Raw genomic sequence first — 17765 nt, forward strand, 5'->3', positions numbered from 1 at the left:
CACATGGCAGTCCAATTGCTGTAGCACCATTTGTTGATGGCATTATTCCTTCCTCATGAATTGCTTTGGGGTGCTTTTTTCAAAAATCCATTCACATATGTGCATGGGTCTATTCCTAGACTATATATGCTGGTTCATTGATGTCCACCAACACACACTGTTTTGATTGCTGTTGTTTTATAATTAGTCTTGAAATCAGGTCATCTAAACTCCTCCACTTTATTTTTTCTTGGAGTTTTCATTGATCTCATTGTTTGCAGATTCCATATTTGCAAAATCACCTACTTTCTAAAACTTACTTGTACCCCAAATCAATATTTGCCGTATCTTCATGGCCATCTGTGGATGTGCACAGAACGGTGAAAAATTTGAGTTACCTGATGCACACATTCCCAGTTAAGGTCCAAAAAGGCAATGCTTCGCCTTCCTCTTTTCGTTCTCATACTGCCAATCAAACATCATTTTTGTGTTCTATTTGGTGCCATGTTTTGTTTTGCTTTTCCTGCCTTTTGTGCATTTTGTTAGGTGATTTCACTGTTTAAAATGACTCTCAAGGGATGCCCGGGTGGCTCAGTTGGTTAAGCCACTGCCTTCGGCTCAGGTTATGATCCAGGGTTCTGGGATCGAGTCCCGCACCGGACTCCTTGCTCAGTTGGGAGCCTGCTTCTCTCTCTGCCTCTGCCTGCCACTCTGCCTGCTTATGCTCTCGCTCTCTCTCTCTCTTTCTCTCTCTCTGACAAATAAATAAATAAATAAAATCTTTAAAAAAAAATGGCTCTCAAGAGCAGCATGAAATGCTGTCCAGTGTTCCTAAATGCAAGAAGGTTGTGACGTGCCTCACGAAGAACAGGTGTATATTCGGAGATCTTCATTCAGGCATGAGTAATAGTGCTGTCAGCTGGGAGTTCACTATTAACCAATCAACAGTATATACTCAATAAGGTGTCTTTACATAGAAACACACATAAAACAAGGCTACGTACTCATTGATGATGTGGCCAGAAGCTCACAAGAATCTAATCCTGTATTTCTTCTAGGAGCAACGATCTAGTAATTGCTAGTTCTGTGTTTACAGAGGCTTCCAACCAGCATGAATTATGAGAGTCGACTGTATTTGACTATTATAGTTTTGGGGATTTTTTGCATTTTCACATATATATTTTAGAATCAGATTGTCAGTTTCTATCTAAAAACATCTGCTGGGATTTTGATAAGGATTGCTTTGAATCTATAGGTCAATTTGGAAAGAATTGACATCTTAGCCATATTAAGGTTTCCATTCCCTGATATTGTCTTCTCTCCATTTATTTAGGTCTTTTTATTTTGTTTTAAAGATTTGTTTATTTATTTGACAGACAGAGGTCACAAGTAGGCAGAGAAGCAGGCAGAGAGAGAGGAGGAAGCAGGCTCCCCACCGAGCAGACAGCCTGATGTGGGACTCGATCCCAGGAGCCTGGGATCATGACCTGAGCCGAAGGCAGAGGCTTTAACCCACTGAACCACCCAAGCGCCCTATTTAGGTCTTTTTAATTTATTGCAGAAATCTGTTATACTTTTCAGTGCACAGATCATGCACATTTTTGTCAACTTTATCCCTAAATTACATCTTTCCCATGCTATTATAAATGGTATTTCAATTTCTTTTTCTTTTCTTCTTTTAAAAGTAGCCTCTTTACCCAGCATGGAGCCCTATGCAGGGCATTGACTCACAACCCAGAGATCAAGATCTGAGCTGAGATCAAGAGTCAGATGCTTAACCAACTGAGCCACCCAGACGCCTCTGGTATTTCAATTTCTGATTTTTTTGCCAATCTGTAAAAACACAATCAAATAATTTCATATATTGACTTTGTATCCTACAACCTTGTTCATTTATTAATTTTAGTAGCTATTTTTTAAGATTCCACCAGCTCTCTACAGAAGCAATCACATAGTCTGTGAATAAAGACAATTTTACTTTTTTCTTTCTGACCTATATGACTTTTTAAGTTCTTTTTATTTTTTTATCAGTTAGAACCTCCAGTACAATGTTGAGAAATGGTAAGAATGAACATACTGTCTTGTGCCTTCTCTTAGGAAAACATTTATCTTTCACTCTTTGCATCTTCATATTTATTTATTTTTTAATTTTTTTATAAACATATAATGTATTTTTATCCCCAGGGGTACAGGTCTGTGAATCGCCAGGTTACACACTTCACAGCACTCACGATAGCACATACCCTCCCCAATGTCCATAACCCCCTCCCCCTCTCCCAACCCCACCTCCCCCCAGCAACCCCCAGTTTGTTTTGTGAGATTAAGAGTCACTTATGGTTTGTCTCCTTCCCGATCCCTATCTTTCACTCTTGAGTATCATATTAACAATAAGTTTTCCCATAGATACCTTTTATCAGGTTGAGAAATTTCCTTTTATTGCTAGTTTGCTGAGAGTTTTTATCATGAATGAATGCTGGGTATTGTTCAATACCTTTTCTGCATCTACTGAAATGATTATATATTTTTCACTTTTTAATCTGTTAATGTGGTGAATTATGTTAAAGCAAACTTGCATCCCTGCAATAAAACTCATTTGGTCTTGATTAGAGGATATAAATATGGATTCTATTTGCTGAGTTTTTAAGAATCGCTGCATCTAAGTTCATGAGGGATGTTGGTTATGATTTTCTTTTCTCTAACAATATGACTATTTTTTATGAGCCATGCCCCTTGATTAAACTGTAAAATAAAAGCTACTAAATCATCTGTGTAGCTTGGAAAAAATAATGTCAGGAACATATCGACGAATGAAAGCAATAAAATGCATTTGGTATGGTTCTTGAGAAAGAGAAAAAATGAGAAAGCTGGATAAGGAAGTTTACATTTTTTTGCCAAGTGAAATTTTCTAAATGTTGCGTTTTCAATATTTTTCCAGATAGGTTAAATACTCAGAAGGGAGGGAAAATTCCTTATTTAAAAACATAAATAAAGAGGGGCGCCTGGGTGGCTCAGTGGATTAAGCCGCTGCCTTCGGCTCAGGTCATGATCTCAGGGTCCTGGGATCGAGCCCCGCATCGGGTTCTCTGCTCCGCAGCGAGCCTGCTTCCTCCTCTCTCTCTGCCTGCCTCTCTGCCTACTTGTGATCTCTCTCTCTGTCAAATAAATAAATTTAAAAAAAAAAATCTTTAAAAAAAAACATAAATAAAGAAAAGAGAGAAGATAAAGTTCTTTCTTATTAGTGGGAAAGGAATTCAAGGGGGGGAGATGGTAGGGGAAAACAGAAATGTGAAGACAGGCATACTTCATGGGGGTTTTTCCCATTTTTTTTTTAATGGGAAAAATGGGAGAGGGAAGAACATACACGTCTTTTTTTTTTTTAATTAAGATTTTTTTTTATTTATTTGACAGAGAAAGAGAACAAGCAGGGGCAGCTGCAGAGGGAGAGGGAGGAGCAGGCTCCCCACTGAGCAGGGAGCCCGATGCGAGACTTGGTTCCAGGACCCTAGCATCATGACCTGAGCCACAAGCAGATGCTTAGCCGACTGAGCCACCCAGCTGCCCCAAGGACATAAACTTCTATTGAGCCCTATGGGCTAAGTACTATGCTGACGCTTTTACATATATTTCATTTAATGGTATTGGATTGGGAAGAGTTTTTGGAGGACAGAAGAATCCACAGTGTTGACTTCCAGTACATTCCAAATTGCTCATATGGGCAGACTTCGAGGGTAATATTTTTTTTTTAAAGATTTTATTTTATTTATTTGACAGTGAGAGAGAGAGATCACAAGTAGGCAGAGAGGCAGGCAGAGAGAGAGGAGGAAGCAGGCTCCCTGCGGAGCAGAGAGCCCGATGCGGGGCTCGATCCCAGGACCCTGAGATCATGACCTGAGCCGAAGGCAGCGGCCCAATCCACTGAGCCATCCAGGCGCCCCGGGGGTAATATTTAATATGCTTGATCTAGTCTCTGAATGGAAGGGTACATTTTGAGACAATGACCAACTAGTATGCAGAAGAGGATTATTTGGACAGTGAAGAGACCCCAAATCCAGCTACTTAAAGACGTGTTTATGCATCTCCCAAAAAAGAGTAATTAATAAGGGATGTGGGATAACACTTTAATAATCAAAGGGTTTTCTCTTTTTATTTGGAAAAGGAAATATACCTTCTGGTATAGAGATTTAGCTAGCAAAATTGTATCAAAGGTGGGATTATAGGGAGTAGGATTTCAGCTTAGTCCACTCTATCTGGAGGTGGGATGGAGGTGTTTTGCAACAACCTGGTGTCCCAGGTGGTGAATGGACAGGCAACGTCATCCATCTGGGACACTAGGAAGGAATAGAATTCTTGGGTTATGTGGGGGAAGGGAGCTAAAAGTCTAACAGCTAAGGTCCATTTCCACTTGCAGAATCTCTGAGTTAGCTGTGTCAGCCTCCTCCCTCCGCACAGACAGGTACGAATACAAAATGGTGGGTATGGTGTGTGTGTGTGTGTGTGTGTGTGCGCACGTGCACACACGCATGCACATCTGAAAGCAATCACCTAAGAGGTCCTCTCCAATCATTCTGTAGAGTGACAGTGTCATAGCAGTTGGTAGTGGACTTGGGGGAATGACAATCATTTGAATGTTAGTCTTGCTGAATTACTCCTGAGCCTCCCTTGAGATCAGTGAGCCTTGGAACCTGCCTGTCCTCCTGGGGCTGGAGGAATTTCTCTGGCTGCAGGGTTCTCCTGACGCCATCTGGGGGCCCTCAAGGATCATGGGACAGTATCCAATGGCGGTTAAAGGCTAGGAATATGGAGTCCTGCATAACAAGATTTGAATTCTGCTTTGATCATAGTACTAGCCATATGACCTTGAGTAAATTGTCTGACCTTTTTGGGGGGAGGTACCTTATCTTCCTTACTTGTAAAACGAGAATGACAGAATCCACTGTGAGAGCTCATTGTCAGAATTAAATGAGAGAGCGTGGATAAAGCACTCGGAGGGCTCCTGGCACATGGTGAACACGTAGTAAGTGAATGGGCTCTAGTTCAGCCCGACCTGTGCAGCACAAGCTGAGCACCGGCTGCAGTCACTTTGGTGCAGTCGCCAAGGGCATGGTCGCAATTACATTACTTTTTCAAACTACTCCCATGCCAGAATATGAGCTCTAAGAAACATAGACATTGCTGTTTTATTCACTGTTTTATTTCCAGTCATGTGCATGCTGCCTGGCCCATCTTACATGCTCAAAAATGGAAAGAAGTGTGTCTCGTTCCTCTCCAGGCCCACTGAGTCTCCCTCCATGTTGGCAGGGACACATCCCTGCCAGCGGTTTCTGAACAGAGGCCGAGGAATGGCCCAGCCTTCACTTGGCACAACTTTTAACTGTCCACCAGACTAAAACCACAGGCTAACAAGGACTTATCGACGAGGTAGATATGAATTTGTCACCAGCTTCCCCATTTTATGAGTGAGGAAGTTGAGTCAAGGAGTTTCAATAACCAGCTCGGGAAGAGACAGGCTGACCTGTAGCAATGCTGGGATTGAAATCGAAGTCTGGTTCATGTACAGTTTCAGACCAAAGAGTTACCACCTTTGTCAGAGAGAGAGAGAGAGAGAGAGCGTGCTGCTCTCTATGACTGTTCCAGTGCAGCTAAGTCCGGATCTGCTAGTGCAGGCGGTAGAACTACTTCCGGGTGACCAGAGGAGCTGAGTCAGAGGGACACCAGAGCCCTGGCTCCAGCTCCTTCCCTTCTCCCCTACCTCAAAGCCCTTCCCTCCAGCTCCCTTGTTGCTTGACGCCAGTGAATCTGAGTGTGGCGGCCATTCATGTCAGAAGATCATGGGAAATGCAGACTCCTGGCCCACACCCCCGTCAGACCCACTGACTCTGCCTCTCTGGGGGTGACACCCCAGGCTCGGTTTCCTGGGTGGTTCTTAGTTATTGGAGCTGGAGCCCCTCTGCCCTGGACCACCTTGCCCTTCCATCTGGTCAATCTGTCTCAAGCCCTGGATAGTTTCTGTACCCGCAGCCCTGAACGGGAGGGAGCCCAGGCCCGGGGAGGGTCCGGGGGGGCCTGAGGGCTTGAGGTGGGACCAGGCAGAGCCTGACAGAACCTGGCGCAGGGGAGGTTTTGCTCATGACACTGAGGGGAGAACATTTTCTTTTTTATTTGCTAGTCTCAAAATTCCTCTGACTGGACCAAGCCAGCCCCTGGAAAGTGGCCATCGGCAGATGCCCGGACCACAGCAGGCAACTGGGGCAGAAGACAAGGGGAGGAATTTCTTGTGCTGCTAAGAAGGGAAGGGCAAGAATGGAGTTAGCAGGGGGCCTAAAGGCTGAGCATGATTCAGAGAAACCCCTTAGGGGCGGGGGAGCTCCTGAAGAGGCTTGGAGAGGGGACAGGCAGAGCGCGCAAAGAAGGTACAAGGACGTCCAAGAGACGTTTAGGTTGTTTACCGAGCAGTGGGTGAGATGACCTTGCCAGAGCTGCCCCAGCTCTCCAGAGAATTCTATTAAGCCCATGAGTATTTGGTGTGGGTGATTTTTGTTGTGGAAACTGAAGAAGGGTCAGAGGTTCAAGCAGAAGATCGGAATGATTCAGGCTGCACTCAAAAAATCTGGGATTTTGCGGTGGGACAGGAGCCAAAGAACACAGAGCGCCTGAGATTCAGAGTCTGAGGTCTCGATGCTTCCATGGGCCACAGAACTGGAGGAGTCGAGCAGATGTTACCTCATCTTGGGGAACAGGAAGGCCCCTATCCAACTACTCTCAACCCCGAAAATGAAGTGAGGAGAAAACAGGAAAATGTGGTTTGGCTCTATAAATGTGATACTAATTACAGCCGTTTGTGCAAATGCTTCCCATTAATGCTTAATTGCTTACCATGTGGTGTAATAATTATGCATTGCATGAACTGTGTGTCAGATTAACTGAGTTTTATTTCCTCTGTAGAGGCCGGTCTTCCTCTCAAGTCTTGAGTCTTGAATCTTGAGGAAGCCTGGTTTGGTGGCCCGGTTGTCTATGGGCAACCATGCATGGCTTTACTTACAACTTAAAAATATATAGACATAAGCCCACACTCAGCATCTAAGGAATGCTTCTCTCTAAGAGGCAGATCGCTGCTTGCCAGCTCCAACGTCAGTCCACTGTCAGTCCGTTTTTAGCCAAAAAAAGAGAATGTGAGTTCTATTGGCGTTTTATCTATTTGACCTTTTTTTATTTAAAAGACCTAGAAAGTGTCCTTCACCAGAGCTACTAGATCCCTGCACACCTCTAAAACAGAACTTGAATCATCATTCCCAGGCAGTGTTAATAACTCATCCAGAGTCAATGCTTCAGAGAAGAGAATAAAATAGAGAAACAATTCCTCGAGGTACAGTTAATAGAGACAGTGGATAAAAAGTCTCCCTGGTGGGTCCCCTTAAAGAACAGCTTGGAATTAAAAGACACCAGTTCATGAATTCAAAAAGGTTATTTCTAAGAAGGTGCCTTCAATGATTTTCCAAACTCTCTCTGCTTGCCTACTATGTGCCAGGCTCTGGTCCTGGCACTGTGATGGTGGGGGGCAGTGCGGAGGGGGGAGGCCAACTGAAAATACACGAGTTATAAAGCCTCTTTTCTTTCCTTAGGGAGATGATGACTTGGTTGGGTGAGAGGCCACAGATGAACTTAAGAGGCCCTGGAGAGAGCAGGGGAGGACAGTACAATAACATTAGCAAAGCAATCTTACTTCTGCAAGTCTTCTGATCCGAGTTGAGGATGTACCCTTGTTTGCACCTGCAGACGTACGAGCCGGGGGTATTGATGCAGAAGTGGGCACAGCGATGTTCCAGGATGCTGCACATGTGGACCGCTGAAAAGGAAGACACGGCGAGTTAAGGTGATGATGACGCCTTCTCTGCCTTCACCCACCCACGTGTATCCACAACCTGCTGTGGAGAAAGCAGGACCCAAAGGAAAGCAAAGTGCTGTCCCTACCCTCAAGGGGATGTACAGCCTCTGGCTGGACAAGACAGTCCTAGATAACTGGCATCAGCAGTACACAGATAAAGGACCACAGAGGGTTCAAGGGAAATGATGCCAGGTTGACATATGAAACTGCTGATAAAAACAGGTCAAAAATGATCAACAAAAGAACGGACATCTCATAGTTCAATGAATAATGCTTAACTGGGGAACCAGAACGTTTCCTGATACCAGAGGGGGCTTTGGCTAATGTATAGATTTTCAGTAGCAGCAATGGGGTTGGAGGAGAAGCTATTAGTTAAATGAGGACGTGGCGAAGAGTCAACAGTTTTTCAGGACCATAAATCCCAAGAGAAATCTTTTAATATGCAAAGGTGTCATACAGAATATTGTGGAGTAAAGAATATATTCTTAAGTTCCATGTTTCTATACTCTTTTAATCTGATCTTAATTTTAAAATATCTGCATTTAGTTTCTGAAGTCCTTTGGCTTTCAGATACATCGATTCTTGCATAAGTCTATTGGGAGCTCATAAAAATGCTCACTGTTATTTACATCTTAGTTTATTACTTTATTCAATATAATTCAACTTGAACGTATTTAAAATTAACAAGCATCATTATTGACAGGGTACAAGTTACAAGTGTTCTCATAAACAAAAAAGATGCCCGTGTGTAGAAATATATTTTTATGAAGCTGAAATAAAAGAGGCTTTCAAAAGCTAAGAACAATCGCACCAATCCAGTGCTTAGGAAAACCGAGCTGCTGATGAAATTGATGGTGTACGTTACAGAGCTGTCTCGTTACTAGTAGGTAGGAAATAAATAAAGGGAGTAAAAGTTCAAATTCTTAACGATACCATTTAGGATGATGGTTGTGAGCTTGCAAATGCAGTGTCGCCATGACTTTAGAGAACGTGATTCTGAGAATAATGGGAATCGACTGTGTATCTCAGATTTGATCAGATACGTGAGACCTAGCTTATTCCCTTCCATCACTTGATCTATCGGTCGTATGACTGATTCTTCCTCGTTGTATTTCGCCATCTTCCCCATCAGCCATCATTTGAGCAGAGCCCAAATTTTCACACTCACGATGCTGTGATGAATGTTATCAAATGCATCTCCTTGAGCCCAGGTGCAGCTGTTTCGCTGGGACCGGGTTCCCGTTTGAATAGATGTGGCCAATCGCCTTGCAGGGTGGCCCATGCCAGCTGTGCATGAGGGTAATGATGCCCACACCCCCCAAAACTTCAGCACTCGGGATTATCAAGATGTTCAGTTTCTAACAGTCCTATGAGTGGAAAATCATTGTTCTGTTTTTAATCGGCACTTGCTCTGCACCCTGGAAGGCTCTCTTCCTACCACGACTGCTGGAGCCCAGTGACCCACAGGCCTGGGGGCATTCCCCAGGAACGCTCAGTGTGTCCCTCTCCTCTGTAGTGAAGGCAGTCTCAAGTCCGGGCAAACAGCCACACAGCAGTTATCCACCAGTTGAAGCCCCAGTGACGAGCCTGGTGCCCGCCTTCTCACCAGGACCCTGGGAGATGAAGTAAGGGGACAGGAGAGGTGACGCAGAGCAAACATCCACTGGCAGCAGGCAGCACAGGGGTGAAGAGGAGGGCCCCAGAAGCAGATGGCCTGAATGCTCCGCCTCACCACTTACTATGACTTTGTATGAATTACTTAATTTCCCTAAACTCCACTTCCTTCACCTGTCAAATGGGGCAATTACAAGAACAACTGCAGAGGGTTTGGGAGTGACAGCTTGTTCCCAAGGCTTGTGTTGGCCATCTGCCATGAGAGAATGGGAAGCAGGAGACTGGAAATTGGTATAATAGAAAGGGCACAGGATGAAAAGCCCTATTTGTGCCCTGGTTCCCCTCTGCCTGAATGAGGGAGGGGAGTTCAGGTAAGTTGGGTAGCTCTTTAGACCTGTTTTTAAACCTGTGGAATGGTGTCTAGGGACCCTCAATACAGACATTTAGTTTTTTGTCTGTGTAGCAGCCCCCCCCCACCTTTTTCTAGAAGCTGCCCTCCCTTCTCACCTCAAATGCATCGGGACTGTTGAAGCTGTCCCCATGTGAGTATAAGGCAGCCCACTCCTGGATGCCATTGACTGCCCAGGGTTCGACAGAACAGAGAGGAAGGGGAGGCAGAGGGAGAAGATGCAGAGAAAGTGGCGCCATCATTCATTACTCTTCTCCTGATTTCCATGAGGTAATAGAATATAATCTCCCCTACCCCCAAAGCTGGTTCAAATTTCTGTTGCTTTCAAGCAAAAGAATCCCAACCATTTTCACTAAGATAAAATAAAAAATTTCCATCTGTGAAATTTTATGGGTGAGTGATTGGTGTTTCCAAAGAACATCAGTTGCCCCATGGGACTGGCCTCTGGGGTGAGACTGAAGGGGAGGCGATCCTCTCACCTCCTCCACTGGCCTCCAGAAGTTCTAATGGGTTGCAACTGGGTCAAGGCACTGTGTTCTGGGGAAGGAATCACTAATCAGCAGACTGGGTCACTGGCAGGATTGGATTTTTTTACACTAGGAAATAGGAATTTTATTAACAAATGCATAAATGACCAAAGGAGTGCTAGGGCTGACTAGGGGTCTAGGAAAGAACACTTACTGGCTATATAGAGTCAGCTTTTGTGAAAGTCAATCTTACCTCCCAACTAACACCAGAGCACCAAAGGGCTGGACTAAGCGTGGACTTTTCCCAGGCTGGTTCATGAAAGGTGTGTCTTAGGAGCACTACTAGAGCCTTAATCTGTGCCTGACCTGGGTGGGGTGGAGCTATTACGGGAGGAAAGGCCTGCTGATAGAGCAGGGACTGATAGAGGAGGGAGCAAGAGGTTAATAAAAAATCAGCCCAACCCGGATTACAGTGAGTCACCGGGAAGCTCAGGATAGACCTGTGTTTCTCAGTCCCCAGATTCAGAGCCCCCTCTCACTGGGTGGCAAAAATGCCAGGCCCCAGAATGTGTAGGTATTGGTCACCTTGTAGACAGGGCCTCAATTCACAGGATGCCTCGTTTCCAAGTCTCTCTGGTGCTCTCGGGGTGGCCTAAGAATGCAACCTCAGCATTCTCCCCCTTGCTGTGGCTGGTGTAGGAATTTACCGACCAGGGATATAAAGCCACCACTGTGCTCAAGTTCACGTCCACACAGCCAGCGAGAGCCAGAACCAGGTCTCCCACTCAAGGGCAGTCTGGCTGCAGAGCCTGAACTCTTCCTAGTTTTATAATAGTTTCCTGCTTCCATCACACAGGAAGACTGCCTATCTCCTCCACTTACTTCACAGATTTGCTGTGTAAATAAAGTAAGTTAACATACGCTAATAGCTCAAGCCAGTGCATTAATATTATGATATTAATAGCAACAAATGGTAATAATTATTATTATCATCTCCTTTCTACAGCCCTCCTAGAGCCCTAGAGAGAGCCAGGTGTTCTCTGGTCAGAGGTCCCTCAGTCCAGGTGACTTTCCCAAGAGCACATTTTGGAGAGCTGACATCCTGTTTCTCTGCGGTGAGAGAGAGCATCTTCGCACCAGCCTGGAACCCTCGGGCCTGGCAGCCAGAGAGTGTGCAACCTGAATCTCCAACCCTGCTCTTTGAAGTTGCTCATCCTTCCTAAGCCTCAGTTTCTGCTTCTGTAAAATGGGAGTAATAACAGCACCTGCCCCATAAGCCTGTTATAAGCATTAAATGAAAGGACAAGTGGAAAGTACGTAGCCCAGGACAAAATTAGCTGTTATTCTCAGAGCGTAGCTCAACTAATGTTTAAGGAAGAAATGAGACTTCCAAACCCTCACAGAGCCCCAAAACTTGGAAGATGCTCATTCCTGCTGTCTGATAATAGGAGTGCAGATCAAAACCGAGGCCATCTGCCTAGCCTGCTGGTCCTCCGAGTATCTGACTGCAATCACACACAACACGGTGCACACTGAATGGGGCCCTACAGTTGATAACCCGCATTCACACATCTAGTCTTGAGGTAAAAATCCCCATTTTACAGATTTGCAAAGTACCCTACAACCGGCAGGGGGCGACGCTGAGCTTCAAGTCTGCTCCTTTGCCTCCCATCCCACGAAGGCTCCCCATCAAATTCTGAAGCGAACGCCAACCTCAAAGCTGGTTTACCTAAGGTGGCTTGGACTTGGGGCGGTGGGGGGGTGGGGGGAAGGAGATAAAATGGCTTACCTTTATTTTTATCTATCTATCTATTATTATTATTTTGACAGACAGAGAGGTCACAAGGAGGCAGAGAGGAAGCAGGCAGAGAGGTGGGGGGAAGCAGACCCCCGCGGAGCTGGGATCCTGATGCGGGGCTGGATCCCAGGACCTTGAGATCATGACCTGAGCCCAAGGCAGAAGCTTAACCCACTGAGCCACCCAGGCACCGCAGGCAATGGCTTACCTTAAAAGAGGAATTTATAATCCCCGAGGTGCGGAGGAGTGAAATGAGCCAGAACTTTGGAAGCAGCACCCACCTTTGCCTGGCTGTTCTCGGGGAATTCACTCGAGCAGTTTACTAGGGTGCAAAGAGGGAGGGATCCTATTGTGTTGCTTCCCCCCGGAGTTTCATGAGGATCAAATACAAGAACAGAAGGGAAAGTGCTTTACAAATGTGGGTTATTGCCATCTTAACTGCTCGGTGGATGACGAGGCCTCGAGGCCTCCTCAACCTTTGAAGACCGCTGGCAAGTGGCTCCGTAGAACCCAGGATGCTGTGGGAGCGGAGCTGGTCTCGGGTGGGCAGCCGTGAGGGGGACTCAGCTCTCAGGCCACACAAACCAACAAATGGCAGAGCTTCCAGATGACAACAAAGTGTGGGATGGAGGGTCCAAACTGCCTTTTAATTTTGCTGACAGAGAAGCTCCTTCTTCAGACAAGTCAACAGCCTCCGCCTCAGCCTGACTTTCCATTTGCTGATCAACCCAGAATGCTTCTAGAAGAATGCCTCCATTGACATTTTCCGAGACAAATGAATAAACCCATCAGAACGGTTACGGAACCAATTTCTGTTTTAATATTTCCAGGAAAAGGGGAACATAAATTCTGCAGAAGTCATTTAAAGTCATAAACCTTAACATGTTTGCAGCGCGTTCTACTGGCTGAAGTTGACCAGGTGACCGGCGGCCAAGGCTCGCCTCAGCCCGGCCCTTCAGCAGTGCCCCGCCAAATGGCACTCTTGAAAATTCTCCAAGTGACACTGCAGAGAAAAAACTTCTTTTGCCTGCAGGGCAATGATTTTCTTTTTTGTTTTTTTAAGTAAATCTTTTGATTTGGGCATCAAGACACAATGGAGTCTGCTTTTGAGGTTAGTTCTCAGCCAGGGATTTATTTATTTATTTTTTAAGACTCGATGAAACACAGTTTTCGCCCCCTAAGACTTCGGTGGGGGGAGTGGGGGTTCCTAGGCTCTGTCAGAGTCTGAGAACAGGGTCAGAGTCCTCAGAGCCCCCAGAGTGTCAGTGTCCTGCTCCCAGGGAGCTGGAGATGAGTCTAGTCCTTAAACTCATTCTCCACAGCCACCCCTGGGGAACAACAGTCATCTCAAAATAGACATTTCCTTTTGCTTGCCCATCCAGGAAGCATGGCAGCTGGAGGGACGGGGACAAGTGGAGGTGGGCGAGGCAGGACTGGACACTGTTTACCAGGCCAGGAGTCACGTTTCCGGTTTTCTGGGACTAGCAAGGAGACTGGGTGAGCCCCCTGGGCACCCCCACTTGACGGAGGAGAGGACAGGAAGCCCGGGGAAGAAGGCGGAAACTAGGAGGAGGGCAAGTTGGCTCACAGGGAAACACTGAGGCAGAAGCTCCAGGTGAGGGTCCCTGAGAGCCATCGGGCAAGGAAGGGAGAGCAAAGCCTTATGGAGACTAGGGTCAGAAAAAGAGAGAGTGGAAGAGCCTTGCAGCAGAAGCAGCTCAAGGACGTGGGGAGGCATCCCCCTTGCAGGAGGAGGGGACCTCAGCTCCGTCCTCCCCATGCACTGGGCCTCTCCGAGGAGAAAACCTCCACCACTTGCATCGCCATGGGCCAACACTGCTTGGTATTTGACCCCATCCAAGGAGATGTTATGGTATTTTTTTTTTCCCTCCTGATCCCATCTCTACTCCAACTCATGAAGTTTAACTTAGGGAATGCCAGGGCAGTCCAATGTGCTGGAGAAAAACTTTGCCTATCTGCTCCTCTTCACTCTGCAGTTTGGGTTTGAACATCCCTTCCCCGGGGACTTTTCCCTGAGCACCCTGGCCTGGGTGAAGTCCTGGCCTGAATTCTTCCTCCATGCCTCTGTCACAGCTGCAGGTACTTCCCTGTGTCATTATAGCCCAACTCTCGGACTCCTCAGCCAGCATGCAACCCCAAGACACGCTGTGTCTATCCTGGCCTTTACCCAACACCCTTGCCAGTGCAGTACCTGGGACGAGGTTAGCCCACTCTATGCTAGAAGATGAAAGAAGAAATCCTAATGATTCCCCTGAAAGAGCCCCAGAGGAGCAGGACTTACTGCACAGCTTGTTCTGGAACACGGAGGTCAGTGACTCCATCTGGCTGAAGTTGGCCACCAGAAAGACGTGGTCCTCATGGGGCTCACTCCCGATGGCCTTCAGTGTATTGAGGTCCACCTGGCCCACCCCGATGGCAAAGATCAGGATGCCAGTGTCCCGTGCCTTTGCAGCCACCTCGGCTACGGAGTCCTGTGGCCTCCCATCGGTCACAATCATTATGACCCGCAGCACATTCTCCCTCAGGGGCCGGGCCCCCTCTGCTTCGGAGAATGCGATGTTCAGGGCGTACTGGATGGCCAGCCCCGTCATGGTGCCGGTGGACAGGTGCCTCATCCTCTTGACCGCACGCTCCACTTCGGACTTCCTCTTGAAGGTCTTGAGGGAGAACTCGTTCTTGACGGTGCTGCCATACTGCAGGAGGCCCACCCGGGTGACATCAGGGCCAATGTCCAAGAACTGCAAGATGTCCACAATGAACTCCTTGACCTTGGCATAGTCATGGGTGTTGACGCTGCGGGAGCTGTCAATGATGAAGACCAGGTCTGCCCGCTTATTCTCACAGGAGCTCTCTGGGGAAAGAGGAGAGGTCAAACTCATTAGAGAAGCACTGAGGACCAGTGAAGGCTGTCTGTTACTGGAAAGCCCTGGAATCCGGAATCACCTTGCAGAACTCTGATTTTCCTTGGTTTTTCTTCCCCCCTCCGGGAAGCTGGAAAAGTATAAGATGCATGACTGGGTGATCATGAGTATTGGCTACAAGGAGAAAGTATTTATTTGTGCAGGATAAACAAACACTTCAGTTCCTAGAAAGTCGTCCAGACAGTTTTTAGGTGGGACAAATACCTGATCGGGGTCAAGATGATTTGATGATTGACTGCATGCCCCATACACTTGGCTGGATACTGCAGGGAATACACCACAAGCCAATGGCCAATGTCAAGGAGCTTACAATCCACCTTGGGAACTTAACTAATGGAACAAATGAAAGAAACAAACAAACAAATAATTATGTGAAGCAGTGTGGTGCTTACACTAGATGTTCCGGGAACCAGGATGTTAGTGGGCTGGGATCAAGGGGATAGGATATGAACTAGGTTTATGCAGTGTTTGGATCGAGAGAAGGAACACATGGAGAGGCACATGGACAGAAGCCCAAGATGGCAGGAATATGATGGAAATGGAAACTGCTAGGAGGTGCGGAGAGGAATGGAGCTGGAGGGTAACCTGAAGCCAGCCATGAATGGCCTGAGAATACATTAGTGTCACATTATGTCACTGAGCTGACCTATAGGGAGCTCACATAATAATAAGTCAATCGAAGATGTTGCAGACAATTGCTGCCCCAATTGCTGCCCCAATCTTGCTGAGAGGAGGACTCAACCTTAACTTGGGGGCGGGGGGAGAAGCATAGTGGAACTGGAAAAGGGACCGACCAAAAAATATTTCTTTCTTTTTTTTTTTTTAAAGATTTTATTTATTTGACAGATTTATTTATTTGACAGAGAGGCAGGTGAGGGCCGGCGGGGGGGGGGGGGGGGGGTGTGGAAGCAGGGTCTCTACTGAGCAGAGAGCCCAATGCGGAGCTCGATCCCAGGAACCTGGGATCATGACCTGAGCCGAAGGCAGAGGCTTTAATCCACTGAGCCACCCAGGTGCCCCCCAAAAACATTTCAACCAAAGACACCATTAAATGGGAAAAAGGCCAATGTCAAGTCTCTCCCCCACCCCCGCCATACTTATTCCTTCAGCCCCCAAGCAAGAAGGCTAGAAGAGGCTTGAGTCTGTGGCTAAAACTCATCACATTCTGGGAAGAGGCTGATATAGGATGAGATGAGAGGCCTTCTGCCTCAGAGGGTGGAGGCTGGGCCTCCCTGCTGGAATTTCTCAGATGTTCTGAGCTACTGCCTCCAGCCAGCATGGAGTCCCTCCTCCCCTTCCCAGACTCTGTAGCTAAATCCAGATTTGACAGGGATTAGAGAAGGGATCCCAAGTGCTTGTCCTAAATCCCAGTCACCACAGCTGCAAGAAAGAGAGAGAAAGCCAAATATGAAACAGTGAGCCCAGTCATCAAAATGAAAAGTGGGAAACGCCATGAAGTCATCCTGTCCAGGCCGGCTTGCCAGGCTGTGACTCGCCCCGAACGAGTCACACACCTTGTCCGCTTATGGCCTCGTAAGTCTTCCAATTTGGGGATGAGGAAGGACCCCCGAACAGCAGCATCCTGGCAAGGAGACCAAGCTTGTGCTGCACCCACGTCTAACACTGGGGCTGTGTGAATTCGAAGTGAGTTTCTCAAGCCAGAGCCCCCAGATGCCACCTTTGAGGACTCTGGGAGAAAGACCAATATAAAACCTGCCATTTGTGGGATGTTTTCAAAATCCTTTCTCCAGAGCGCATTCATCACTATGGGTCTCATCTGAGTTTCAGAATAAGCTCTTAAGAGGAAAGTACAGTGTCATACCCATTGGATACATGAGAAAATAGAGGTACCAAGAATTGGAAAATCTCTTCTAATGTAGAAAAAAGCCTATATGGAGACACACCAACACCCACCACATTAGTGGGTAGTGAGAATTCAAGGGGAAGAGGGTGGCCTTGGGCCCCAGGTTTGGGAAATCTCTTGTCTGCCCACAATGCCCCCCACTTCTCTCCGGGGGAGAAGGCTGCTACTCCTGGCCGCGTAGTCCATGTTGCCCATAGACACCTGCCTTATGAGGCAAATGGCTGAAACCCCCAAGGCTGCATCCATCCTGAGAAGTACCTAGAAGGGGTGCCTCTTTTTATTTTCACAAAAGTGCCTATGGTCTAGCATACAGCCCTTGGTCGGAGCCATGGAGGACAGACCCGCAGGTCTCAGGAGCTGGGCTGGCCACTGTCCAGGAGCCACAGGCCCTCCACCACTGATGTGTGAACTTACTGCAAGGAGAATGTGGCCCTCTGCCTGCAGTGGGGAATGGAAACCAGGCTCAGACCCTGCCACGGTGGGAGATATGAAGGAAAGGCTGCTTGGAAGGAGGAGAGGAGACAGCCGACTGGCCCCCTAAGAATGCTTCCTCTGGAGAAGTTTGGAAGCAGGAGGTCGTCTGGGGTTGGGATTCTTGCTGTGGGTCTTAGTCACCGTATCAGCATCCCATCAAACATCCCAGTCGATTTAAAGGGAAGCCTGGATGTTCCATGGGGAATGGTGTGCTAAACTGGGTTAGTTTCTGTCAAAACAAGTGTATCATTTTCACAATGCCTGGGCCTTCATCAAAACACCACAAAGGTACAAAATAAACTATCTGGGGAAAATTAAAAAAAAAAAAAAAAACAC

At 46.9% G+C, this 17765-nt stretch overlaps 1 protein-coding gene across 3 annotated transcripts in view; it reads right to left on the bottom strand.

Moving 5' to 3' along the window:
- MATN2 (matrilin 2) overlaps positions 1-17765 on the bottom strand; it is a 139153-nt gene that overhangs the window by 79718 nt on the left and 41670 nt on the right. For all 3 annotated transcript variants that reach the window (XM_046010092.1, XM_046010098.1, XM_046010085.1), the window contains 2 exons: positions 14452-15021; positions 7700-7822 (listed from right to left, as the gene is read on the bottom strand). In XM_046010092.1, the coding sequence (XP_045866048.1) occupies positions 7700-7822; positions 14452-15021 (693 nt within the window). The remainder of the gene's footprint in view (positions 1-7699; positions 7823-14451; positions 15022-17765) is intronic.

This window comes from Meles meles, chromosome 1 (genome assembly GCF_922984935.1).
Source record: "Meles meles chromosome 1, mMelMel3.1 paternal haplotype, whole genome shotgun sequence".
Lineage (NCBI taxonomy): Eukaryota > Metazoa > Chordata > Mammalia > Carnivora > Mustelidae > Meles > Meles meles.